General features: G+C 42.3%; 1 protein-coding gene across 1 annotated transcript in view; it reads left to right on the top strand.

Annotated features, from left to right (window-relative positions):
- Positions 1-27,043, top strand: part of SERTM2 (serine rich and transmembrane domain containing 2) — a 172,504-nt gene extending 145,461 nt beyond the window's left edge. Inside the window, exon 2 of the mRNA XM_086918420.1 lies at positions 25,286-27,043. Within this exon, the coding sequence (XP_086774546.1) occupies positions 25,961-26,269 (309 nt within the window). The 5' untranslated portion in view covers positions 25,286-25,960 and the 3' untranslated portion in view covers positions 26,270-27,043. The remainder of the gene's footprint in view (positions 1-25,285) is intronic.
- The last annotated feature ends 579 nt before the right edge of the window (positions 27,044-27,622 follow it).

Here is a 27,622-nt window from a genome sequence, read left to right as displayed (position 1 = left end):
AATTGATGAACAAAGGGGCAAGTCACTTAACATGTGTACGCTACAACATGTGACCTGGATTCTTAGACTGACCAATATAATAATTTTTGTAATCAAACACAATACATTTTCGGACAGTCCACAACCTAAACTTGAATATTTGAAGGTGTTCTCCTATATGATGATTAAAGAAGAACAGCTCAGTAAAATATGATCAAGCATCACACAGTTGTATGGAGCAGAAAAGCCAGGATTAATCCCAGGTTTCCTAGTTTCACAAGTTAACCACTAAATGAGCCTCTCTTTCTCTTGCCCATTTTACATCAACGGTTACTGCTTTGCCTATAATCCTTCGTGCACGAGTGTAAAGCATAGGTGGCATACAATGAAAGTACCTCGAGCCGAGCCAGAGCCTTGCATCAGGCTCAAGCCTGGCTCGAGCTATTAGGTGATTACCAGCCTCTAAGCAAGGACTCTGATCAATGTTCCTTTTATCTGTCGTATTACTTTGGATTACCTTTATTATTATTATTATTATTTAGAGGTTTGTAGAGCGCACAGCTACCTCCGATGGAGGTGTCCCGGCGCTGAAGACAATATCTCATGAGGTTTGGAGTAGTTCAGAAGGAAAAGAGAGGGCTAGATCAGAGAGAAGAGCCAGGTCTTAAGTTTCTTCCGAAACAAAGGTTCAGAAGTCAGGAATCTCAGTTCTGTAGGAAGGTGATTCCACAGTTTGGCGGTGGCTACTGCAAAGGCCCTTCCTCCTGTTTGCGCTAAACGAAAACGGGGGCAGATCATAAGGCGGAGATGGTTAGATCTGAGATTTCGGGATGCTTGTGAGATCTTCAGTCTGTGTCTCAGGTAGGCAGGGCCTCGACCATTAAGAGCTCTAAAGGCAAGGGTCAGGGATTTAAACTGAATGCGTAGTGTCACTGGGAGCCAATGGAGTTTGATCAGATGGGGTGAGATGGAATGACGGTAGGGGATATAACAGATCAGTCTGGCCGCTGAATTCTGTACTGTCTGTAGTCGATTTATGAGATACGCTAGGGCTCCAACGTACAGACTGTTTGCGTAGTCCAATTGGGAAGTTATGAGGGCGTGGACTACTGTCTTGCGTGAGTCTAATGGCAGGAAAGGGATGATTTTTGTTATCATACGGAGCTTTCCAAAACAAGATGCTGTGACTTTGTTATTTTGGGTCTTGCAGGAGAATGCAGTGTCAAATTGGAAGCCCAGATTGCGGGAAGCTTGGACAGGTACAGGAGGAGGATCTAATTCAGCCGGCCACCAGAGGCTGGAAGAGATGGGGGATTTCTGGTTAAAAAATAAGACTTCCGTCTTATCTGTATTCAGTTTTAAATTATTTGAGGACATCCAGGTGGTGATATTCATCATGCAGTGGCGAAAGTTTATCAAGGAGCTTTCAGAGTGATCTTTGAAGGAGAACACCAGCTGAGTGTCGTCAGCATAAAAGATCACTCTGAAGCCCCATGATTCGACCACTTTTGCCAGAGGCTTCAGGTATACATTGAACAGGAGCGGGCTAAGGGCAGATCCCTGTGGTACCCCCCATGTCAAAGGTTTCTTGGTGGAAAAGAAGGAGCCCAGCATCACTTGTTGGAATCTATCCGTGAGGAATGATGTGACCCAGACAAGAGGGGTCCCACCAACTCCGACCTCTTGCAAGCGTGTGAGTAGTGTTTCATGGGAGATGGTGTCGAATGCTGCGGATAGGTCGAGGAGGACCAACATGGCCTCCTCTCCCCTATCCTATCACGAATCGACTCGGACACTTCAAGTAGAGCTGATTCGGTACTAAAGTCCGGTCTGAATCCTGACTGAGAGTCGTGGAACAGCGAATTTTACTTAAGATAGTTGGACAGCTGTTCTTGTACCGCCTTCTCTAGCACTTTGGCTGGCTTGGGTAGGAGTGAAATCGGACGGTAGTTGCTCAGACATGTTGGATCGACACCTGTTTTTTTTTAATGGGGATTAGCAACGCGTGTTTCCATACGGAAGGGACGACACCTGAATATAGGGAGGAGTTCCAGATTTCAAGCAGGGGGTTAATAACTAGCGGGGCAATCTCATTCAGGATCAGAGCCGGGGCTGGATCCAGTGGTGAGCCTGATTTGCATTTTAAAAATAGATTCAGAGCATACTCCTTGGTGAGTGGTTTAAAAGTTGTAAATGCTTTAGTGCAGGTGGTATCAGGGTCTAAGGTGGTTTCTGTACGATTCTGAAGGATTGTTGCCGGAATGGGGATTAGCAACGCGTGTTTCCATACGGAAGGGACGACACCTGAATATAGGGAGGAGTTCCAGATTTCAAGCAGGGGGTTAATAACTAGCGGGGCAATCTCATTCAGGATCAGAGCCAGTGGTGAGCCTGATTTGCATTTTAAAAATAGATTCAGAGCATACTCCTTGGTGAGTGGTTTAAAAGTTGTAAATGCTTTAGTGCAGGTGGTATCAGGGTCTAAGGTGGTTTCTGTACGATTCTGAAGGATTGTTGCCGTAATGTTGGCAATTTTTTCCGCAAAAAAGACAGATAGGCCTTCGCTAAGTGCTTGGGAAGGGGTGACGGGAGCGGACAGAGCAGTGGGATTAGTAAGCTCTTTAACGATGGTAAAGATGGTCTTAGTGGAGTTCTTTGCGTTAATAATAGTTTCTACAAAGTATATACTCATGGTATTACGTTTGAGTCTATGAAACTCTTTAAGGGCCTGTCTGTAGAGAAATTTGGTTGCAGGGTCATAGGTCCGACGCCATAGGCGCTCCAGTTTTTTACATTTGCTTCTGTTTTTCCTTAATTCCGGGGTAAACCAGGGAGCTGACTGTTTTGATCTTCGGGAGGTAAGGGTCTGTAAGGGCGCGACTTTCTCAATGGCGTTCATAAGGTCTTTATTAAATGTAAGAACTGCTCCATTGAGATCGTCCGGGAGTGAATCTAAGCTATTATTGTACGCTTGCTCTAGGGCAGTACATGAGATCTTGTGCCATTTTCTGCCTTGTGCTCTGATGGCGGATTCCTTTTTAAGAGATTGGAATAAAGACACCTCGAACGGAATCAGAATATGGTATGACCATGTCAGAGGTGTGGAAGGAAGAATTTTAAGCTTCGTACAATTCGAAAAGATTAGATCAAGGGTGTGTCCCGCAATATGGGTGGGGCCCCTAACCCCTTGTCTCAGATTCATACTTTGCATGGAGTCTAGGAGATGGGTGGCGCGACTGCAGCCACTTACATCTACGTGGTGGTTAAAGTCTCCCAATACCGTAAAGTGAGGGTGTTTAAGAGACAGATCTGCGGTAACTGCTAATAGTTCAGAAATGGCAGACTGTGGGGTATTAGGGGGGCTGTAAACCAGGATCCCTGAAAGGATGGCCGTAATAGTGTCCGAGACGGAAAAATATAGTGCCTCTATGGGCCCTATATTAGTGATTTTTCTTGACGTGATTGTCAGGTGAGACTGTAAGATTACGGCGATTCCGCCTCCCGTCTTGGGGCATTCGCGGCTTACACCTGTAAGGCGGTAGCCCGGGGGTAAGGCAAGGGAAATGTCAGGGTTGGAGGAGTCTTTAATCCATGTCTCAGTCAGGAACAGTAGGTCCCAGGATATGGAAGACAGCAGCAGCCAAATGTCACTAGCGTGGCGTGGTAGAGAACGACAATTCAACAGTCCCATAGAGTATGTTTTTATGGGTGTGGGATGACTGACTAATGAGTCATGGGGGCAGCGAGAAAGGGCAGCTGTGACATTTAAACAGGAGAGGACTAGTCAGAGAGAGGTTGCATGGTGTAGAGGGAGTGCAAGTTGTCTTTCCTAAATCGATAAGCTGTGATCTAGTCCAGACCTGCCTCTGTGCGGGAAGGGAACCGGCAGCATGGCTGGCCCTTGGCCCGAAGCTGGTGCGGACGGGCGCGGACGGGCTTGCCTTAGGCGCGCCCGCTGCGCTCGTCCGTTGCGCGTCCGGAAGATGCACATAGGGTATACGAGATGGAAGACGGCAAGGGGGGGGGGCCTCACAAAAGGGGCGTGGCCTGAGGGTTCGCCGGTAATGGCGGCAGTTATGTTTGTTGATGATCCCGCGGCAGCGCTAAGATCCGCTGCGCGGGCTTGTCAGGAGCGTGCTTGAGCCCCGAATCAATGTGAGGAATAGTGATCAGGTAAGTTAAAATACACAGCACAAACAGTGCCACTCAAAGTTTAAAATGAATTGGTGGTCGTGCTCCCGGCTTCCGCCTCAGGAGATTAAGGTCTCTAAGTGGCGCTTGCAATCAGCGTCCTTTAAATAGTATCGGCAGGGGGCGTGGCCTCACGAAAGGGCCGTGGCCTGAGGGCTCGCCGGTAATGGCGGCAGTGGTGTTTGTTGATGATCCCACGGCAGCGCTAAGATCCGCTGCGCGGGCTTGTCAGGAGCGTGCTTGAGCCCCGAATCAATGTGAGGAATAGTGATCAGGTAAGTTAAAATACACAGCACAAACAGTGACACTCAAAGTTTAAAATGAATTGGCGGTCGTGCTCCCGGCTTCCGCCTCAGGAAATTAAGGTCTTTACAAGTGTTAATTATTGCAGACACTGTTTAGTTATAAACAAGGACAAGTGAATGAGATTTTCCACCAGAGAATGAACCACTCAGTTTGGGACACCTAAGGGAGACCCTGGGGGTTCCTAATATGCCCAAACATTGTAGATTATCCATTTAAAAGTGCCTCAAACACCAAAGTCGGGTTTTGGCACAATTTACTTTGCAACACAGGGCTGCTTTTAAACTGTACTCGGGCTTCAGCAGTGCACACATGCAAGTGAAGAAAGGGCTGCTGGCCTCTAAACAGCCATGCCCTATTATATCCAAGGGATTTAGAGGTAGTTTCAGTCCCCCTGCCCTATTATGTTCTAGGGCCTTATAGGGTAGGTCATGCCACTCACAGGGGTACCCTAACCGATAGTGTACCCTAGTATATGTAGGGGTTTTTACTGTATTCTAAGTGTCTCTTTCAGCATAGCACTGGTCCTGGACCTGGTTAGGCAGAGCCTATGGTCAGCCAGAGTCAGTTACCACCAGTACCAGTCAGCAAAAGGTTGGGGAGTGCGCAGGGCACCGGGTGACTTTGCAACATAGCCCCCCCTCCCAAACAAAAGGTGATGGGTTACTAACCTACACCCTGGTAGTCCTCATCAGCTGAGTGAAAACACCCGGAAAGTCCATCTGCATTTGCATGGCCACTCCAGGTCTGTGTTCCACTATAAAGGCCATTCCTTGTAGGGAAAGGGACCACCTTAACAGCTTGGTATTTTCCCCTCTCATCTGCATGAGCCATCTGAGAGGCCTGTGGTCAGTCTGAACAAGAACGTGTGTCCCAAGCAAATATGGTCTCAACTCCTCTCTCTCTATGGCACTCCACCTCTGCTCTCTGGGAATTAGTCTCCTGCTAATAAAGGCAACTGGCTGATCAAAGCCCTCTTCATTCAGCTTTGACAACACTGTCCCACTCCTTTGCTCTGAAGCATCAGTTTGAACCACAAATTCTTTTGTGAAGTCCGGGGCCAGCAACACTGGTGCTGAAAACATAGCAGCTTTCAGAGTGTCAAAAGCCTTCTGACACTCCGCGGTCCAATCCAACTTTTTGGGCCTCTTCTTAGAAGTGAGTTCTGTTAGGGGCCCCACAATGGTCTCATAATTTTAAACAAACCTTCTATAATACCCTGTCAGTCTAAGGAATGCCCTGACCTGAGTCTGGGTAACAAGAGCTGTCCAATCAAACATAGGCCCCCATTAGGATGGCGGGTGGAATTTGCCCACCCGCCATCCACGCGCGAAAGGGGACCACCCACCATAGGAGCGGCGGTCCCGCCTTGGCAATTAGGATGCGCCCGCCACACTGGCGGGCGCATCCTATATTTTTACCATTGTGGCAGGCGGTGCTGAAAGCGCCGCCCATCGCAATTGTAAAAATGCACGTTGTACATTTCAAAGCACAACATGACAGACACCGCGCGGTGCCTGCCATGTTGCACTTTGAAATGCGGGGGCTACCATAGGTACCCCCCATGTGCACCCACCACCCCCCAGAGTCCCAGGGGGCCCGCAACGGGCCCCCGCAGGGAGTCTCCGCAAGCCTTTCCATGGCGGCATTGCCGCCACAGAAAGGCATGTCTGCAAGCCCATCATAATATGGCTGGCGGTGTCTAATAGACCCCACCACCATATTAAACATTTTCCACCCCGGCCGCAAGGCGACCGGGGCGGAAAAGCGGCAGACAGTGTTTACGTCCGCCGCGGTCCCCCCGCCATAGTATTATGGCGGGGGGAAATGGGTGGTGGGCGGGCATGAATGTCGGGCAGATCGCCACCGCCACCATGGCGGTGGCGATCCGCCCGACATCGTAAAGGATCCCTTAGTTTTGATTTTAACTTGGAGAGGCTATACATTGCCCCACCTAGCAGGTAGCCTAGGTACACCACAGAACTCTGCCCTATTTGCCACTTACTTGTCTTGATAGTCAGGCCTGCATGCTGCATGGCCTGAAGCACTTTCCTTAGGTGGCCTAAGTGATCCCTCCAGGTGGAGCTATATACAGCTATATCATCCAGGTAAGCTACACCCAAACAAGACCCTGTTCACCAACCTTTGGAATGTGGCAGGTGCATTCTTTAAGCCACTTGGCATTACCTTGAATTGATAACGTCCCTCTGGTGTGGAGAATGCTTACCTCTCCTTTGCTCCATCAGTGAGGGCAATCTGCCAGTCACCTGAAGTTAAATAAAAAGTACTCAGGTGCTTAGCAGCCCCTACCCTGTCAATGAGCTCATGTGCTCTAGGTATAGGTTGAGCGTCAGTCTTTGTGACTGCATTCAATCCTCTGTAGTCCACACAGAACCTTAACTCCATGGGTCCCCCTGTGGATTAGGTTTGGGTACCAGAACCACTGGACTGGCCCATGGACTTTCAGACGGTTCAATTAGCCCCAATTCCAGCATTTTAACTACCTCAGCTTTAATGCTGGCTCTGACATGCCCAGACAGACTGTGCAGTTTATTTGCGACAGGTAGGCTGTCACCAGTGTCATTGTGGTGCACACACCACACAGTGATGCCTGGGGTCAAAGAGAACAGGCCAGCAAGCTGCTCCAGCACTTGCTTACAGTCTCTGTGCTGCTGGTCTGTCAACTTGGGAGAGAGTACTACCCCCTCCACTGACCCATCTTGCACATTAGTGGAAAGGATGTCGGGCACAGGCTCAGTTTCCTCCTCCACTCCCTCATCAGTGACCAGTAACATGGTCATATCTGCCCTGTCATGGTGGGGTTTCAATCTACTCACATGCAGGACCCCTGTGAGGGTTCTTGGGTGTGCCAAGGTCAACCAAATAGGTAACCTCCCCCTTCTTTTCAAAGATTGGATAGGATCCACTTCACTTGTCATGGAGGGCCCTGGGAGTCACAGGCTCCAACACCCACACCAATTGTCCTGGAGTATAATCAGGCATAGTAGCCTTCTGATCATACCAGTGCTTCATGCACTCCTGGCTGGCCCCCAGTCTCATGCTTGCCTTGTACATGTACTCTACCATTCTAGATCTCAGGCCTAGCACATAGTCAAGCACATTGTCCTTTGCTTCTTTAACACCTTGGCTGCTAGGGAGATTTTTCTCCTGTGCTGGATATGCAGGACCCCCATTGTTCATGACGAGCTCAGCTCGTCATAAGCACACAACCAGTGTACTGCATGACGAACTGAGCTCGTCATGAGCAGCGAAGGGGTTAAGATTCATCTCTAAAGACTCTCTCAGCAGGCACAATGGCCCCCTCTCAGAATGTCCAAACAATAACTCAAAGGGACTGAAACCCACCCCTTTCTGTGGCACCTCCCTGTAGGCAAACAGTAGGCATGGGAGGAACACATCCTAAGCTCTCCTGAGTTTCTCTGATAACCCATTTGGTAACTACACAAAATATTGAATTCAAAATATAGAATTACCATAATATCGAAGTAAAAATATAGAATGGACAAAATATCGAATGGATAGAATATAGTGGTGAAAAATATCGAATTGAAGGTAAGTAATTTAATATCGATTTTCAAAATATAGAAAGTCAAAATATCGAAGTATATAATATAGGTATTAAAATATATCGAATTTTTAATAATGTCTAATTTTTTTAAGTGTTTTTTATGTTAGTATATGTGTGAAAAATGTATATTATTTTAGTAATTTATTTTAGGTAATGAATATTATGTTATTTAATTTTTGCGTTATTTAATTCTGTAGCGGGTTCTGGGTTTATAGGGGAATAGGGTGGGAAGAAATTTAATTATATTAAATTAAATATTAATTTTTAGAAATTACGAATTATTTTTAATTTAATTTTGCATTTTAGTTCTGTAGCGGGTTGTGGGTTTATAGGGGAATAGGGTGGGAACTAATTTAATTGTAATTAATTAAACATTTGTATTTATTTATTGGTATTTATTTTGAATTTATTGTTAATTAATTTTTAATTGCTAATTAATTGTTATTAATTGATTAATTGATAATTATGTTAATTTTTTTATTTATTTTCTGTAGCGGGTTGTGGATTTATAGGGGAATAGGGTGGGAAGTAATTTAATTGTAATTAATTAAATATTTGTATTTATTTATTGGTATTTATTTTGAATTTAATTGTTAATTAATTTTTTATTGGTAATTACATTTTATTAATTAATGATTTGATAATTATGCTAATTTCATTAATTTATTTTCTATAGTGGGTTGTGGGTTTATAGGGGAATAGGGTGGGAAGTAATTTAATTGTAATTAATTAGATACTAAAAATACTTTTTGTGTATTGATAATTAATTCACTGTTAATTCATTATTTATTGGTATTAATTTTTATTAATTCATTTTTGTTATTGAAAATGAATTAGTTGTTAATTAATTATGAATAGGTAATTAATTTCCAATAACTAATATTTATTTGTATGTGTAATTAATTAATTATTACATAATATTAAATTGGTAATTAATTTTAATGATTGTTTAATTGGTATTGATATTTATCTATTTTTAATAATATATTAAATCATTACTTTTCCTACTGTTAAACTCACTAGAGTAGGAATAGTAGTTTTTACCCCTACGCTATCCAACGTTTTCCCTACTGTTGCACTCTCTGGAGTGGGAATAGTAATTTTTACCCCTACGCTATCCAACGCTTTCCCTACTGTTGCACTCACTGGATTGGGAATAGTAATTTTTACCCCTACGCTATCCAACCCTTTCCCTACTGGTGCACTCTCTGGAGTGGGAATAGTAATTTTTACCCCTGCGCTATCCAACGCTTTCCCTACTGTTGCACTCTCTGGAGTGGGAATAGTAATTTTTACCCCTATGCTATCCATTGCTTTCCTTACTGTTGCACTCTCTGGATTGGGAATAGTAATTTTTACCCAACCGCTATCCAACGTTTTCCCTACTGTTGCACTCTCTGGAGTGGGAATAGTAATTTTTACCCTCTCGCTATCCAACGCTTTCCCTACTGCTGCACTCACTGGAGTGGGAATAGTAATTTTTACCCCTACGCTATCCAACGCTTTCCCTACTGTTGCACTCTCTGGAGTGTGAATAGTAATTTTTACCCTCCCGCTATCCAACGCTTTCCCTAGTGTTGCACTCACTGGAGTGGGAATAGTACATTTTACCCTCTGGCTATCCTACAGTAAAAATATTATATATTTTTTATTTAATGTCAAATGTCAAGGTATTTGTAGAGCGCACTGTCACCAAGCGGTTTCCTGGCGCTATTACTCATACCGCTGTGGAACCCCTCCTGGCTTTCCCTGTGAAGTGCCCACTCCTGGGCACCCCCAGGGTGAAGCCAGGCATCCACAGCGCTGTTGGGGCCGGTGTGGAGGTTAAGCAAGCTATTGCCCAGAGTTGCAGCGTGGGACCCATGATTAGAATAGGCACCAAGGCGAGAAATCAGGTCCGAGGAATTATGAGCCCAAGACCCGCCGAGGCGGGAATTGAACCCTGGTCCCGGCCCAGAACTCTGCATCAGGGTCTGCCGCTCTAACCATTGAGCCACACTCCTCCACTTTTATTTACATTACGTTAATATGTGTATATATATGTATTAAAAAAATGGGTTTTTTTAACTTAAATTAAATATTTATTTAAGGTTATTTAAGTATTTTTAAGTATGTTTACATTAATTATATTTATTATTTCATTAATTTTAAATTACTTTTAAGACATTTTAAAAAATTTGACATTTTGACTAACTATATTTTTTTTAACGATATTTTTGATTCAATATTTTTGTACTTACCTGTTTGTAGATAGGACTTCGATATTTTTGCATTCTATACTTTTTTCTTCGATATTTTGTCGATTCCATATTTGTGTATTCGATATTATGTCAGTGAAGCCACAGGCTGCTTCTTAGGGTAGCTGCCATACCAACGGCAGCAGGTATATTCGGAAGGGGCACCCTCTCGTCGGAGGAGGGAGGGGGCAGGAGGGGTGGAGTTGAAGGAGTGGGAGGTGGGGGCGGGGGGTTCTTTTAAAAACAAAAAAAAACACACAAAATAAAAAAGTCAATGATCCAACCCATTTATCATGCCCTTCAGGGTTTTGTTGAGTCTCTCAACTAGACCATTTGTTTGTGGGTGATAGGGAGTGTAGTTGATACCCAACTCATCCCACATAGCAGTCAGATAGCTGGACAGAAAGTTTGTGCCCCTATCTGGCACCACCTCTTTCGTAGAACCCCCTCTGGTGAACACACCAAGCAGTGCAGTAGCCACTGCAGGAGCATTAATGGTTCTAAGAGGAATTGCTTCAGGGTATCTAGTGGCATGGTCCACTATCACCAAGATATACTTATACCCTGATGCAGTAGGTGGGTTCAGGGGACCAACAATGTCCATCCCCACCCTTTCAAATGGAACCCCAACCACTGGCAGTGAGTCCAGTAAAAATGGTTTACGAACCAGTTCTATGTCTTTGTCTGTCCCAAATGTCCTGCAGAAATGTGTTTTTGTTTTTTTAACAAACACATTTCGACATATCACAGGGAGACGGATGGCACTGTACAAGGCCCTTTCAGGACGATAGGTTGTTCTGAATTTATGTTTCATGAAGCTACCGTTGTATATTATATAATTTGCATAAGAGGTTATCACTAGAAGAATACATCGAAGGGATTTGACCAACACCACAGGACTGTGGGGGGGCATTCCTTGGCAACAGTATTAATTAAAATCCGGACAACCGACTTGAGACAGATTCATTTTAGTCTTATGGATGAACTGCACTTGAAGAAGAGGAACTTAGTTTTAATTGATGGCCATACTGCCTACAACTCATGGTAAATCACACTACTGCGTACTGGATCTTTGCGGCATATTTTTTCTTGCCCTGATGAAGCCTTTTCAGGTTAAACACCTTGGCTGCGCTCCTATGAGAATTAACAATAAACCAAAAGAATATTTTCTACCATGACGATCTACGAGTATTGATCTAAATGTCATATAGAATGCATTTAATGCAAAGTATCTGTGACCCCTCTCAAAAATCTTTTGGATGAAAAAAGTTCAATGTATGGTCAAATGGCAGCTAACCATTGAGGTGGGCAATATTTTCACCTTAATCAATTGTGGTGACTATAACAGGCAGTGCTGCTTTAAACTCCCTGGCTACTCTTTCTTTTGGTCTAAAGTCACAGAGCTTGTCTGCTCTGCATAGTTTGATTTGTCCTGTCAGTGCACAGCAGATAATGCAGTTGGTGAAGGCACAGCCCTGCCCACTTTCCCCAGCTTCCTGTGGGTATGTGGAGACCGCGGTGATAGGGAAGAAGGCATGTGAGCCCGCCATTCTGCCACCGCACTCAGGTCTTTGGAGACCCAGCGAGGCAGCAAAACAAAGGGGAAGCAGCAACAGAACAAAGGGAAAGCAAGAGCTTTCCCTGGCCTTGTGACAAAAAGGGTATGCACTTTGATTATAAACCGGTGTCACGTCTCTGCAGTGAATACCCGTATTTCAGGCTGGTTATTCACAACACAGGCTTCCTATAGAAGCTGTATATCTTAGACTATTTACTAATTACCAAAATACTTGTATCCCTAATATGCAAACGCAGGATTACTCACATTAACAATTAAAACGAGAAATTAAAATCACAAATTGAAGAAAAGACCTGCAAAAATGCACTCGTAGCCTGAAAGAGCAAGACATGTCGTAGCACATTAATGCACACAAAGAAGGTACATGTTATGTACAGAGCATTACCTTATTTCTTTCTCCCTCACTTTATCTCTCTCCCTCACACACAGACCCACACCCACCTACACAGACACACACACACACACACACACTCACACTTAAAGCCATAACTGTGTTGTACACAATAGACACAGCATATAGCTGGTGATCTTTCAGACCTTGAGCAGGTAGACCTCGTCACAGACTTCACTTACATAAATGTGAGTTGGGCACACAGAAGTAACTTTTCTCACCTACAAAACCTATAGAATGTCTGCAGAGATCCCACTTCACTTAAGGACGTTATCAGAGGTGCATTCATGATCAACCCCGATAAGAACCCAAAAAGGAGGACTGGGTACACTATGCCCGCGAGCTGGAAACGCAAACTGGTGGTCCACAGGCACACTCTTGAGGGAGCCCTGCCTGTTAGAAGCGAGGAATTCAAGCTATCACAAGAGATTTCTTCGAAATCATGAAGAGGAGGATAACAGGTGTGAGTGCATGCCCACTTGTGTTTCACTGCCTACTTATAGCTTCATGCCTAGACAGCCAAGATGCTTCCTCATTGGAGACAAGTCAGATACATTGCTGGAGAGTAGGGGGGTCATGCCGGATCCCGTTCCTGGCAGCAGGGGCGGCTCTAGGCTCATGGTGGCCCTGGGCAGGGAGCGTAGGTAGAGGGCCCCGGAAGAGGGGGTCCGGACGGGGCGGAGCGTGGAGGCCAGTGAAGAGGGGGGTGAGTGGGGGGGTCAGGGTGTTTGAAAGTGGAACAGAGCCGGAGGCCGCCAAATCCCTGCCAGGGGCCACCACGCAAATATGTATCCATCCTCAGAGGATTATTATATTAAGGATATATATTGGCGAGGTGGCCCCTGGGGTTTGGAGGCCCTGTGCAGGTGCACAGCTTGTACATGCCTAAGGCCGGCCCTGCTGGCAGCTATTTCTGCATTGGATCCCGGATTTGCACGCCTTGCAGGCCATGCAAGTAAAAAAACCCTGAACATCTAAGTTCTTATGTTTGACAGTGCATATCTCATTTTTGCTCAATTTATCTTTCAGTGAATCTGCCTTGCGATATGTGACATTTGGAGTATAGCCCAATAAATCTTCAAGAGTAGGTTCAGTTTTGAGAACTTTCCAAACTGAACCTACTCTTGAAGATGTATTGGGTTGTATGAGATATGCACTGTCAAACAGGGTTTTTGTACTTGCATGGCCTGCAAAGCGTGCAACATGTCCTCATGATAACTCTCCTGATGCTTGTTTAGTTTCAAAACACACATTTTTTTTAAATAAATACTAGCAAAGCCAATAGGTTTTGCATATGCAAGAGCTATTGACTTTGCCATTGTCTTAGCCATGTTGTTTAGCAGCACGGCTAAACGTCAGAAAAAAAGCGCTATGACAGCCATCGCAAGCCTGCTCTCACTCTGCTTTCGATATTTGAGAGTGAAAAGCACTCCAAGACTCTACCTCATGATGTTTTATGTTTTGAAGAAGTTATGTGGAAGCAGTGAAACGCTGTCATGGGTACATCTTTTTCTTTGTCAAATTTGACATTATAATGGTGAGCACATAAGGCTGTTTGTAGGTATTTGGATCATTGCTGTGTTGTCACCAGTGGTAATAAATGATTACATAAAAGCGCTGCTTTTTGTACACAACACATGTATGCAAATACAAATTGACTATACGATTGTTCAGATGTAAAATGGTCCATCATACATTGCAGTGCAAGCACAGCACATGCTGTAAAATGATTCTGCAAATAGCCAATGGCATGAGGTGAGAGGGTGTTGGAATTCGCCCTCTCTGCAGGGCCACCCACCCACAAACATTTTGTCCTCACCCCTCCTGTTTTTTTTATTTGATTTTGTTGACCTTAGGACTCTGTGCACCTTACCATTGCTAACCACTATTAAAGTGCTTGTTCTCACACTCTAAAAATGGCTTACACCTGATTGGAATATTTAATTTACTGATAAGTCCTTAGTAAAGTGGCATACCTTATGCCCAGGGATGGTAAATTAAATGCTACTAATGGGCCTGTAGCACTTATTGAGCCACCCACCTAAGTAGCCCCTTAAAACATGCCCCTGTCCTGCCACTGCAGCCTATTGGCAGTTTTAAACTGCCAGTTCAGCTTTGCAAAATAGCCCAGTTGCCAGATCCTAAACGTCCTTTTTATTACATATAAGTCACCCCTAAAGTAGGCCTTAGACAACCATTAGTGCAGGGAGCATTGTAATTAAAAAGTTGGGCATGTACTTTTAAGTTTTACATGTTAATGTAGTAAAAACTCACAAAATCTTTTTGGAACACTGTGAGGCCTACCTCTCCCATAGTATAACATTGGGTTCCCATAATGAATTTAATAAATGTTAACATTTATTGGGATCAGTAGAAAAGTCATGCTTGGCATCTGAAGAATTGTAATTTAAAAACTCCATTAATAATAAAGTCAGATTTTAACTTCTGAAAATACTACTTTTAGAAAGTTAGCATTTTTTGTCATAACCATTTAGTACTTGCAGCCTGTTCCTGGGTCGCAGGAGAAGGTGTAGTTTGCAGTTGGCCTTTTGTAATTCTCCCAGACAGCCATACAATAGTTGTGCCTAGATGGCCCATCTGAGGCAGGATGGGGGGGGACAGAGCTGTGCATGGCCTATGCCCTGCTCTCACAGAAAGAACATCACACCATCCTATTGTGCCTGCAGACATACTGGGACCTGGGTGGAGATGAGGGAAAGGCCAGACACATCTGTGGATGAAGCCTCCAAAAGTTTTTCCCACTTCAAACGGGGCACCAGGTATATCACTAGTACCCTCACTCGCACTCTTCAGTTAACTCCAGGGCCTGCAGAAGGACTCTTAGAGAACTGCCTGCACTGTGGCCTGCTAGGTAGTTGAGAGGGCTGCCTTTCTGCACCAAGAAGGACTGTTCTTCTGCCTAAAGCCTGCTCTGTACACTCAGAAGTCTGCCTTCCTAAATGAGGCCTTCTACTTGAACCCAGGACTTCCAAACTTACTCCAAGGGCTAGTTTCAAATTTGACCCAGTTTCACCTGACTGGATGTCAGCTGATGGCACTTTGATCTTTCAAGCAGTATTTTACACTATAAAGTTTAAGAATTCATGACCGTGGTTCTACTGATTGCATGTTTGCTGTTTTGGTGCCAAAAAATGTATTTAAATTTACTTTATTTGTCTAAATTAGTGCAGGGGTTTTCTTTTGTTGTATTTACACTTTATTACTGTTTAAGTGCCCATAAATAGTTTACACCTTGCCCAAGATAAGCCTGACTGCTTTGTGCCAAGCTGCGGTAGAGTTATGCACAGGTTAATTTGGTGACTTTTTGTGGTTATACCTGACAATAATTGTGGCTGTTGCATGTAGTGGTACAGATAGTCAATCAGCTCCCCTGGATTGACCATCACTCTTTTCAAAACTCACCCCAAGATATAAAGTTGCAGCTACAATTTTTATAAACAGGCAACCTAAATCACAAGCTCCTTCAAAACTTACATCTGTCTTTTAAAACCACCTGCTAACCTTAAGCAATCTCATAGATCTGACTCTAGCACAACTGAAATGTAGGCAATCTAATTGCTGCACGCAGAAATGGTATATTATCTTATATTTGATATAGAGTGCAATATCCAACCTATTGCAACAGGTCCTCTGTGCTGGCTGATGGTCATTAGCAAAGTGGTTTGTAGGCCAGTAATTGGAAGTGCTCCCATGAGAAAAGAGATGCCAGAAACAGTGGCCTCAACCAGTGTATGTGTCTTTATACCCCTTGATGAAACGGTGATATCTGCTCCTAAAAGCGTCTCTTTATATCAATCTAGTTCCCGTTTGTCTTGCTGTGTTAGAACTTGTGTGTGGCTGTATCTCTTGTTCTTTAGGTACACCATATCCACCTTACTACCAGCAATTGTGGGGTGCTGTCATGAAGTCCTGTATTTGATCAAATCTGTTGCTATGTGATTTCATGGACGTGTGATGTGTTGTAGGGTTGTCTCCGATGGAATGTGGCGTGTCTTCTCACTGATGTTCTTGATTTGAGGTGTGTGTCTCTGCCTGTTCTGGCATCGGCATAGTTTAGATCTAGGCTTTGAATGTGAGCACTATACCTTTTTCTTCTTTATGAACCACCTACATTACATAGCATTGTGTTGTATTGTCTGCTGCATATTGTGCTGGTGATTGGTGTTGTACGTTATGGAGTCTTTGGCTGTGCAAGGTGCAGTTTGATGGGATGATTGGTGATATAGCATGCCATTTATACTGTCGGATGATGTGGTGTGACTCAGTGTGGTGAAATGTGACATTCAATGGTGTGAAGGGTGGAGATGTGTGTGTGTGTGTGTTTGTTTGTTATAAGACATTATGGAGTTAATGGTCTGCATGGTGTTAATGGGTTGAATGGTAAATACATAATGGTGTTAATGGTTGGGATAATTTTGCACACAGAGGTATCTTGTGATGTATGTGATGGTTTGATGAGGCATTATACCGTTAAATGTGTAGACGTGTCTCCTTGGAATAGTCTAGAGTGTTTTCCCCTGCACAGGTTTGATCTTGAAGGTAATTCACTGTGCATGTATTCTGTATCTGGAAACTGTCATGATTTTGACTAATATTGTAAACATTGCCCTTGACTGTTACAAGACCAAAAAGTCAACCTCTAATATGCATTTTGTATACCGGTGCTTTTGTGGAACTAGTGAACACTGTATGTTAATCATTTATAACTCTGCATGATGCAATGTGATATAAGGTGTTCATCATATGTAAGGTGGTCATCGGTGGATACAAATCCTGTAACTGATTGTAAGACACGGAACTGCAACATAAGGTATACTATGTTTATGTCTGCACAAAATTCAGATAAATATATATATTGTTTAAATGCGTAGAGGTGTGCTGATATTTCGGCAGGCCCTAAGTCTTCTCTCTTATGTTGCTGTATTTTGTGGTGCAGTTGTGTAGTATTTTTTTGTTACTTTGTTGATGGTGTGCACAAGGGTGATGGAGTATTAGTGGGTCTTGTGTTTTCTGTTTTATTTCACTGTTGGATAATGGTGAAGGCCAGGGTTAAAGGTGTTGGTGAGGTATGGATTTAGTGGGTGCTTTATGGTGTGGTACTGAATGTTGTGTTGTGATGTAGCTTGTTAGCACTTGTTTTTGGATAATGTGTATAGTGGTTTTGTGAGGTGAGGTGCTGTATGGTGTGTTTGGATATGATGTAGCTATGGAGTGATTTGTGGGTGGTGTAGTGATTTATACTGTGGTGTAATGCCATATGGTTTTGTGCTATGCTTTGGAATGTAGTGTCAGTGTTTAGTTTGTAAAATAATGAGTGGCAGTGGCAAAAGCTCTGCTCAGAAGCCAGCTTCTGGGGCAATACAATTCTGCTTGCCAAATACCAAAGATGCATAGTCTTACAATTACCTCATGATTTTGAATGCACTACCAGACACTCCCCTCCCCTTTATCTCACTTTTGCAGGTTTTACAATCAATCCTTTCTTCCTTAGTGTGCTTTTCATTCTCTTGCTATCAGGAAATGTCTGATGCAGAAAAAGAAGAGTTGATCCCTAAATATGTTTGTTGGTTGCCTCCACCAGCATTACCGGCTCAAATTAAGAACTAATTTTATTGTTGTTTTGCAGTTTGTGGCATGATGTTCTATACAATACATAATCTATATTGTTAAAATCAACACCATAAACAGTACTAACAAAAATAGATGCTAGAAGAAACAAATAATATTCATAAAATAAGTCTGACTTTCTTCAGTTACTACGAGGCATTCAGTAGAGTACATACAATACATTTAACTTTCCTTACATGCCTATTCTTAAAAATCTTTTTTGTTTGAGAATTGCACTAATATTCATAAAATAGTACTGTATTCCTCCAGCTACTAAAATACATTAGTGAAGTAGATAAAGTATGTTCAGCGTCCTTTACAAGCCCATTATTTAATATGTCTTATTTGATTCTCACATACGTTATATGATATCCAAAGGTTTCAGTAGTTTCCCTCTAAAAGCGTTTAGGTGTGTATCATGAAACAAGCTAGAAGAAAAAGTTAAAATGAATAAAATAAGTCAGATTTTCTCATGCTACTAAAGTGCATTCAATGAAGTATATAGAATATGTTCAGCTCCCTTTATAGGCCCATTATTTAATATGTTTTAAGTTGAGTCTCGCATATCTTATTTCCATAAATTCTATTACTTTCCCTATAAAAGTGTTTGAGCCATAAAACAAGGTAGAGTTGCTTCCTTCACAGTCTGCAAAGATAGGTTCCTGAAGGAAGGGAGTAAATACTTACTGTGAATGTCACTCAACTCGGGACAAAAACAGATAACATGGTTCAAAGATTTCTTGTAGTAATTACAAAATCTACAATTTGACTAATGGATGTACATTTCCAAAGAGCTTCAAGCTCTTTCAGATGAATATGTAGTAGACTGAATCTTAAAATGTTTTGTTTTGTTGGTGCCTCTAAATTAGATTGAGAGAGTGTTTTTATTGTTAAGCTTTTAATAAATCCTTTAAACCAAAGGACTCCCATATTCGTTCACTAATGATTCTCTTACGGAATAATAAAGGCATTTTCAGCAGATCCTGTTTAATTGGTACAGTATGATTCTGGAGAAAGATATTTGTTTTCTTACGAGAGAGACAGAAACTGGACACAAAAATCTGTGTCAGTTCTTGGTATATCAACCCTCACAGGGAATCCAAATTTGCAGAGGCACAATTGCAAAAGTAGTTGATTTGCTGGTTCCAGTGAACCGTTTCGAATGAAGGAAGACTTAATGCGAGTCTGATCATGGTCTGTGGAGAACAACTTCGTAAATTGGATAGAGAGCGGGCATTCTGAATGAACGTTGTGACTATTTTATTAATCTTCTTTTCCTTTAGTACTATTGAAGAATAGCTCAAAAGAGGAATTAGTTCCATTTGAATTTATGTGGATTCCTCCCAAACAAGATTATTATTGTTTTCTTTTATATAATTAATCTGGTTATACAAATTGAGTGCAGAAAGTTGATATTGTAATACAATAGGGGTCTGTGAGCAGTTTACAAGGTATATGCCAGATTACTGACTGGACAATTCCACAATTTTGGAGGCAAAAATTAAAATATTTGAACATAATTGGCCAAGTCATTAATGTAAAATGAAAAGAGAGATGGGGCAAGTACGCATTGCTGGTATAGCCCATTTTCAATGGAAAGTTTAAGGGAGACATGCTGCTCGGTTGACAACTTGATTTGCATCCAAGTATTGGCGTGTAGAGCTATTCTCAGATGGGGCAATTTGGAATCCATGCTCAATGACAAGAGCTTTGACCAAAGATGATTACGGTTTACTTCGTTGGATGCTGGGTAGTAATCCACAAGACAAACATGAAGTGATTTTCTTTGATTTAGTGCCTTCTCATTAAGGAGAGTCAATGCAAATATGTTGTCTAGAGTTGCACTTCCTGCTCTAAAGCCTGATTGATAGAGCCCAAGCAAATTATTTGAAACAATCCAGTCTGTTAGACGTGAAAGTGAATATTTGGCAAAAAGTTTGCACTCAGGCGGATATATTTGCAGGGTTTTTCCAGCTTTCCTTTGTGCGAAGTAGTTGGATTATTGCCCTTTGCCATGACGTTGGTACCTTGCCAGACTTAAAAACATGGTCAAACTCAGGCTACAGTATTCTGTCCCACATCATTGGCTGTTGCTTCATTACAGCAATAGAACACTCATTGGGTCCAGGGTCACGGGAGGACTTGCATGTTGTTATTAGCAAAGCAAGCTGAGCTTCCAATAGTTCCATCCCTTATTAACGTACTGACTTATAGAGTGAACGGTGGAGAGTCATGACTCGCATAATGAGACTTATGAAACGTTTCCCAGGTAACTGATGAAAAATCTTAATCCATTACTGGTCTGTAAAAGGAAATCCCGTTCCCACTAAATCGCAACATTTTTGGGAATCATTTGTTGCAATTGTTTTATGTAATTTAGCTCATTTTTTATTGATGCCCTAAATTTTGGCCTTATTTAAAGTCTTCTTGTAAATTGCCTTTAACGCCTTAATTGCATTGGAGCGCGCTGTACTTTGTGGGAAAGTAAGCAGATGTCACAAGAAGCTCCTGGATTTCTCTTTTTTAATTGATTTTTAATTGATATTCTGTCAAATGGACTAAAAAACTCTCTTCTTTGAGATTAGTAATATTTTGTGAAGTCAGATGTTCGATAGTGATTTTAGTGACTTTAAACCAAGCTTCTTTCCACGGGTCATTCCTTCCATTAAAATTGATGAATTCATTCATTGCTTCTCCAAGCATTCAATTTGTCGATAGAGAGACTGTATTATCTGACAGTTTTACATTCCAAACGATCTGATTTTTGTTTAGGCTATCGAAGAAGCTGGCATAGATGGTTGGCACTGGAACTGAGAATAAGCATACTTTAATAATATTACCTGTGGATTATGGTCACTTTCTCCCCTTGGGACACATTTTTGTAGTTTTAACACAAGTGAAAATGTGAGAGATGGATCATGGTGAAATTGATTATTGAATTTACATTAGATTAAACAAATGTTTTTCTTGCTGTTTGGTCTTTTAGAAAACGTCCACTAGGACAAAGGAGCCTCAATTCCACATTGAAGGTTTTCAGGGGTTTACATTTCCTAGAATAACTCCATATTTTTCCTGAAACACCAGCAGGGGGATTAAGAATGCTCTATCTGGCCCGTCTGGATTAGGAAATGCTTCAAGAAGGTCTTCACTGCAGTCACCAGTAAAGACACAGGTGGAATATTTACAATACTCAATTGGATGTTCTAATTCATCCAATATTGTAGGTTCTTGGCTATGTTGGTGCTCTGTTTTCTGAGCGTGGGTTCTGTTCTCACTGTAATCTCAACTTTGCTACCTCATACTTTGAAGTCTTTCTGAGCACTATTGTACTCTCATATTCCCCTGTGATTATTTCACCATATCCATATTTATTTTAGTATTGACATTTTTTATTAGAAATTGTGAGATAAAAATACAAATGCAAGAATGAAGCAGAATAACATCTTTGATAAATAAATATAATACCAATAAGGAAAAGAGTTACAGAAGATATAATAAATATGAGGACGCAAAGATATGACACATTCCGTAATCCTAAATATGATAATAATGAAGAAATTGCAAAATAAGTATATTATGGGAAAAGAATAAAGGGAAGGAAAAAGAGAAAAATGAAGATAGGAAAGAAAGAGGAAACGAAAAGGAAAACGAAAGAAAAAGCAAGAATCTCAGAGCAACACGAGTATGTATGAAAAGAAGTAAGGGGAAAAGAATGCATAGCTGAGTGATACGAAAAAAAGAATGTAGAAGAATAGAATTAGGAAGGGAGAACAATCAGAGGAGAAGGAGGAGTGGAAACAAGATCACTATCCACATTGGCTTCCAGGAAGGGGAACCACACCTGGAGAAAGATGGAAGCTTGATCCTGCAAGTTATAAATTGTACGCTCATGTAGAGCTGTTTGCATCATCACCACCAACCACTCTTCCTGTGAGGGAGGCACAGGAGATTTCCAGTGCTGCAGTATACAAATGTTGGCCGTGGCTAGAGCCGTATGAAGAAGACAAATTTGTGGTCTAGAAAGCTTTGGAAGGCTACAAAAATCATGCAAAACAATATTTTGAGAAGTAAGGGGTAGAGGAAGTGACATGGTATTGGCCAATGTCTTCCGTACAAAAAGCCAAACAAATACATATTTAGATGGACTGAGCACTTGCAATTGTACCCCAAAGTTTTTGAGGCTCCTCCAGGGGAAGGGGGTCGGTAATATTGTTGAAGGGAGTTGTGAGTCAGGGATAAAAACCTTTCCTGCTACCACCTGACTGTAAGTTGGGGCTTTGTTAACATCCAAACTATAAGTTATTGCTTCTGAAAGAATAGCTTCGACCATAGGTAGAGCTTTCGTAGTTTAGGAAGTCAAATGAAAGTCCACAAAGTGGGCTTTCGATGCATTCATGAAAATTGGAAAAGTTTTTTCCTTCCCAAGTGTATTGCTCACAACAATGTTACATGCTTCCCTTTGTCTAAACTTTTATTTAACTTTTTAAAAAATCAGTCACCATTTGCTTATATAACTCTCAAAGCATTCTTTTGAACAATCATCGTTAGCAAATTGAGCCTACTCAGTTCTTGAGTCACTCCCTGTCACAGGCGTTGTGCCTGAATGAACCAGATTAAATTCAACTGATTCAATATGAACTGCAATTGATCTCAAAATTTCTACCTGGTTCTTTTTTTCCTGTGCAGTTCTCCCCGTCCCCAGTGACGAAAGTTGAGGGAGCCTCCCTGCAAAGTACATGGAGGGATCCCCCACTTCCCAGACCCAGTCAGGAGCTCTCAATTCATGGGCCAGCCGCCCATGCATAATGCCGGAGTGGGCCCTCTGGAGCTCGGGCCCTATGCAACTGCCCATACTACCAAGTGTTAATGGGTTGTGAACCCTTTGAGGAAACGCTGATGTTAATGTAGAACTGTTGAAAACGATGTCCCAGGAATTATGTTGTGAATAAAAGATTTGGCCCCCATTGGGCCACTTTTTCAATTAATCAGGATTGAGTTTAGTGATGGATTTTAAGTTTGAACATATTCCTGTCGGAAAAAGTTTCAATAGACTTACCAGTTCATTTATTCTTGTTCGATTTAGAGGTACTCTCAATTAGTGTTGTCAATTTTGTCCCCACCCCGATTAGGGTTTCATTTAGAGAGTTCCAAGTAGCCGAATGTTCTTGCATTTATCGGAGTGGAGTGACATGGGAAATTCCTTGGCCTCCATCACTTTTATAAGGGTGGAGCTTATTGTGTCCATGGCAGAACGCACAGGATATACTGGAGGAGTGTCTTGATCCTCTTTTGATAGTTGTTCTTGGTTAACCAAGACTGAAGATCTACCTCTTCTTTCTATCAGAGTGGATTATGATGTATTTGTTACATTTAAAATAATTCCATTTATTTCGTAAAATTGTCCAAGGAGTTGGCCAGCTAATTTTTTCTTCACTTATACCTGGATTAGTATTGCGGTATCGACCGGTTGTCTTGTTTTGAATCTATTGATGGGGTCACTGAGACCTCAGATGTGAACCACTCTATCTCCTCTCTACCATAAATTGAGTCACTTTCGAGAGGTGAGATGTTTAAATCTAGTATATGCGGCACTCTATGAACTACACTCCAGGTTACAAACGATGGTGATGGTTGATGCACTGGAAGGCTTTTTGAAATAAAGTATAAGGCTTGAATGTTGTCTCGGGAGTTGGAGGAGATCAGTTCCTTCAGTTGGCTCGAGCAGAGAGGATACAGTGTGATTGACAGTGGGGCTGTGTGTGTGGTAGTATGGTGAGTTGTAGGGTTGATATGGTTGTGAGTGGTGCTGTAGTGAATTTGTTACCTTGAGGTGTGGTTTGATAATACATTACATTTATTTTTGCGATCTGGCATGAAAATACATTACATTTATTTAAGTAATACTTTGTATTATGTGTTAATTCATCATGGTGACACTTTAATGCATACATAGTGGAGAAGTGTGGCTCACTGGTTAGAGGAGGCAGACCTGGAAGCAGAGGTCAGCCCGGGACCAGGGTTCAATTCCCGGCTCAGTGGGTCTTGAGTCCTAAAATGTCCACAGACTCGACAATTCTCACTCCGGTGCCTACTCGATTCACGGGTTCACACTCTACGACTCTGGGCAATAGCTTGCTTAATCTCCACAACGGCCCCTCGCGGTGGGATGCCTGGCTTTCACCTTGTGGATACCCTGCCGGGGTTATCTCTCAGGGGAATACCAGGACGGGTTCCCTAAGCAAGCGCTTAGATACCGGGTCGGTGATTTGCGCTATATAAATACATACATGTACATTTACATAGATGGCATTTCATTGCATAGCACCTTACATTGTAAACAGGAGTCTAACTGTTCACTAGTGTCTATACTGCTACCACTATCCTAAGGGAGCTGAAGATGCCTTGTGAATTTGTCAGGTTAGCTTGGTGTCTGCAACTTCTTGACTTATTATGACTATTCCCTTGACTAGTCATCCCCCGGGCTGCTCACAAGATGTTCTCTTGTGTCTTGTATCTTCTACTTAAATGTCAGTGTGACTACATCTCTTTAATGTACTGTGTTGAAAGTCTCATAGTTTGTTTGCCTCACTCTTACTGTATTTGTATGCACTGTCTCAACAATGATATTTGTGGCATTGCTATGTGTACGGCTTCAGACTTATGATGTGGTTCTGTCATCTGTACTCTTCCTGTGGGGTCTCCAAGCGTAGTATATCCACGTTTGTGAAGTTTGTGGCAAAGTAAGTGTGGGTGTGGGTGTGTGTCTGTCCGTGTGTGTGTGTATGTGTCTGTGTGATAGACAGTAACAATGAAGCAGCCCCAGCGATCAGGATGTAATCACCAAGGAAGAGGTGTTTGAGACAGTTGCTGTTCTGCAAATCCTTCACGTTAGAATAATAATTTCTACTGATTAAATAATCAATCAGCAGAAATCATATAATTCAACTTATAAGTGTACTGTGGGGCTCCACGGAATGGTGTGAGAGTTGGACTCACTATATTGCCTCTGCCAATGGTTGGGTCCATTGACAGTTGGGTTGATCCATTTACAGTTAAGTCCAATCTTGCTACTTTGTGCTTCATTCTGATTGTGAATTCAGACAACTTCAGATAAATTTCGCCCTTGCTTGTGTTCGTATAAGAATCAACTTTGCCTTTTTTGCTGTGGCCAAGACGGATAAGCCTATAGTTTGTCCCTAAAAAATATTGAATGTAATTCTATCCATAAGGGAAATTTGTTTCAATCTTTTCTTTTCAGGACTTTTTTGTTTCATGGGAGTACTCACTACAACTGAATTAATCCATTTTAGAGTAGCTGTTCTGCACTGCTGTACAGAGGACACTTTATATTTAATTTTAAGTGTTTTGTTCTCTCTCTTACATTTCAGAATTGAAAATCACCAGGCTGGTAGAAATGGCTGACCAGAGCAACTGAAGCAGAGGAATGTTCTCAAGGCTAACCGAACTTCATCCACCACAACCACCTTTCAAATTTGTAGCACCAAAAACAAGAAAAAGCCTGTGGCCAACAACTTGGAGGCCATACCTTCTTGTACAGAGGCGGAAGCAAGCAGTTCAGTCTCAGTGAATTCAAATCAGCATAAAGCACCAGTCGTCTTGTCTGTTTTGAAATAAAAGTGACGGTCAACTCAACAAATAACTTCAGTATGCGAAATCAACAACAAAATAGCACAGATTTAAATTTTAGGGAATTGTTTATCAATGATCCATTCCGTGATCCCTTTTCAAAATAAACACAGACATTGGTTTTCCTATTTCTCATAGTCCTACTCCGCAGTCAAATAGCTTCATGCGACACCCTCTGCAGTATCGTATTCGCAATGGTCGACAAATTTCAAGACTAACAGAGATGTGATTTCCCAGGTACACTTGTGACAGATCGCATAATATTCCCCTTGATTACTGACTGCATTCTCCCATCCACTCCACTGGGACCTCAGACAAATTTCCAAATCTGTTCTCTGCTGAACTGGACAACTCATATCATGTCCAAGGAAATGGTTTAAGGTCGAACAGGTCCAGACCGATTGCTATCTCGCGCTATGACTGAGGTGTCTTTTACATATCGTGAAGCTCGCACTGGGCATGTTTCCCCCTTGCCTACTGAAACTACAAACGCAGACAGCAGTGTGGATAAGTACGCCAACCTCTACTTGTACGTGGGCCTGTTTTTGGGCCTCCTCGCGGTCCTGCTTGTGCTGCTCTTCACTATGCTCCTCAGGCTCAAGCATGTTATCTCACCAATCACCACCACCAACACGGAGAGCACGGATACAATACCACAGTTCACGGATGTGGAAATGCAAGGTCGGACTCCCGACCCCGTGCCTAGGCCAACAGCAAGAAACTAACAATGACCTTGTGTCTCTTCAAAGACAGCGGTGCTGGTGGAGCACTAGGCAGAGCACAAAATGGCTGACAATAGCCAACACATGGCAGTCTGCAAAACAATTCCAGATGCTCACAGAGCCAGCGAAGGAATGGCTTGACTTTTGTTGTTTTGATTCGCGCAGGCGTTGCCAGTTGGGGACATGGTTGGGCCTATGCAAAGATAAGCTGTGCCCAGAAGACACTAAGTGTCAAGTGCTTTCAGACTGCGTTTCTATGGCAATAAAGGTAGTGTACGCGTGCTGCACAAAAGCACCGCCATGGAAATCAGTTTGTTGCTTGTAGGCTCGCATTGCCTGGCTGGGCCTGCAATAACCAAGAGAGGCAATTTCAGAGCACATGCATTTGTTAATGAGCTGGAAAGCAGAAGCTGACAAATATATATTCAAAAAGGTGAACTTGCAGAAATGCACATTATTTTTTGCAATACTGGGTGACATCCTGCACAATTGTGTCGACAGAAGCTTAACCCCCGAAAGAGGAACCCTTCACCCAAACACAAGTTATGCTATCAGTATAGTTAATCATCTATGACCAATGAAGCATTTTTTGTATTTAAAAAAAATAGAAATATGAACAAATGTGCCTGAAACTGATCCTATGTGAATGCTGAAAGGTCTGATCTACTACATATAGCTACTAAAGGCTTAAATAGTTTAAAGAATAAATAAAATTAATATGGTACTTTTAGTCGTGCCTCTGTTGGACAGCCAAAATGAATCTGAGTGAGTGTGGAATATCAGACTAAAGGTTATTGGTCCAATGTTTTAAATTGTATCTGTCCTTTGATTCTCACATCAGCACTGTAGTGCTATTGGCATGGCCCTGTCGGCAGTTTTGTGTGGTTTTGCGTTTCCAGCATTGAATGGTAGGTGAGAAAATAAAATATGAAATTCGTAAGGAAGAAGAAAGAAAGCAGTGTGGACTCTGTAATGTTTATCAGCATTTACAGATTAAAAGAGATAGGATTATAAATATTCTAAAATGTCTAATTAGCAGAGCCTAGGAGACAGGAGAATAAATATTTTAATACGACTAATTAGCAGAGCTGAGCACATCACTGAAATTACAATGACATTGCTAAGATTTTGAGATGTTGTGGCATCAGATGAAATGAAATGATATGAACTTTGACCTGGATTCCATCACAGGGAACAAGCTGTAAATTGACAGCATCAGTGCACGACAACGGTCATACTTCCCATTAGAACGTTAGTATTAGCATTAAAACTGAATGGCTCCAAAACAGAGATGATGCTGCTCGGACATTCGGGGCTCTCTCTGCCGCCAGGCAGCTGGCCTAATTGTCTGGGCGA

Source organism: Lissotriton vulgaris, chromosome 4_1 (assembly GCF_964263255.1).
Source record: "Lissotriton vulgaris chromosome 4_1, aLisVul1.2, whole genome shotgun sequence".
Lineage (NCBI taxonomy): Eukaryota > Metazoa > Chordata > Amphibia > Caudata > Salamandridae > Lissotriton > Lissotriton vulgaris.
Note: the sequence above shows the minus strand (reverse complement) of the source record. Positions and strands in the feature narration are given on the sequence as shown.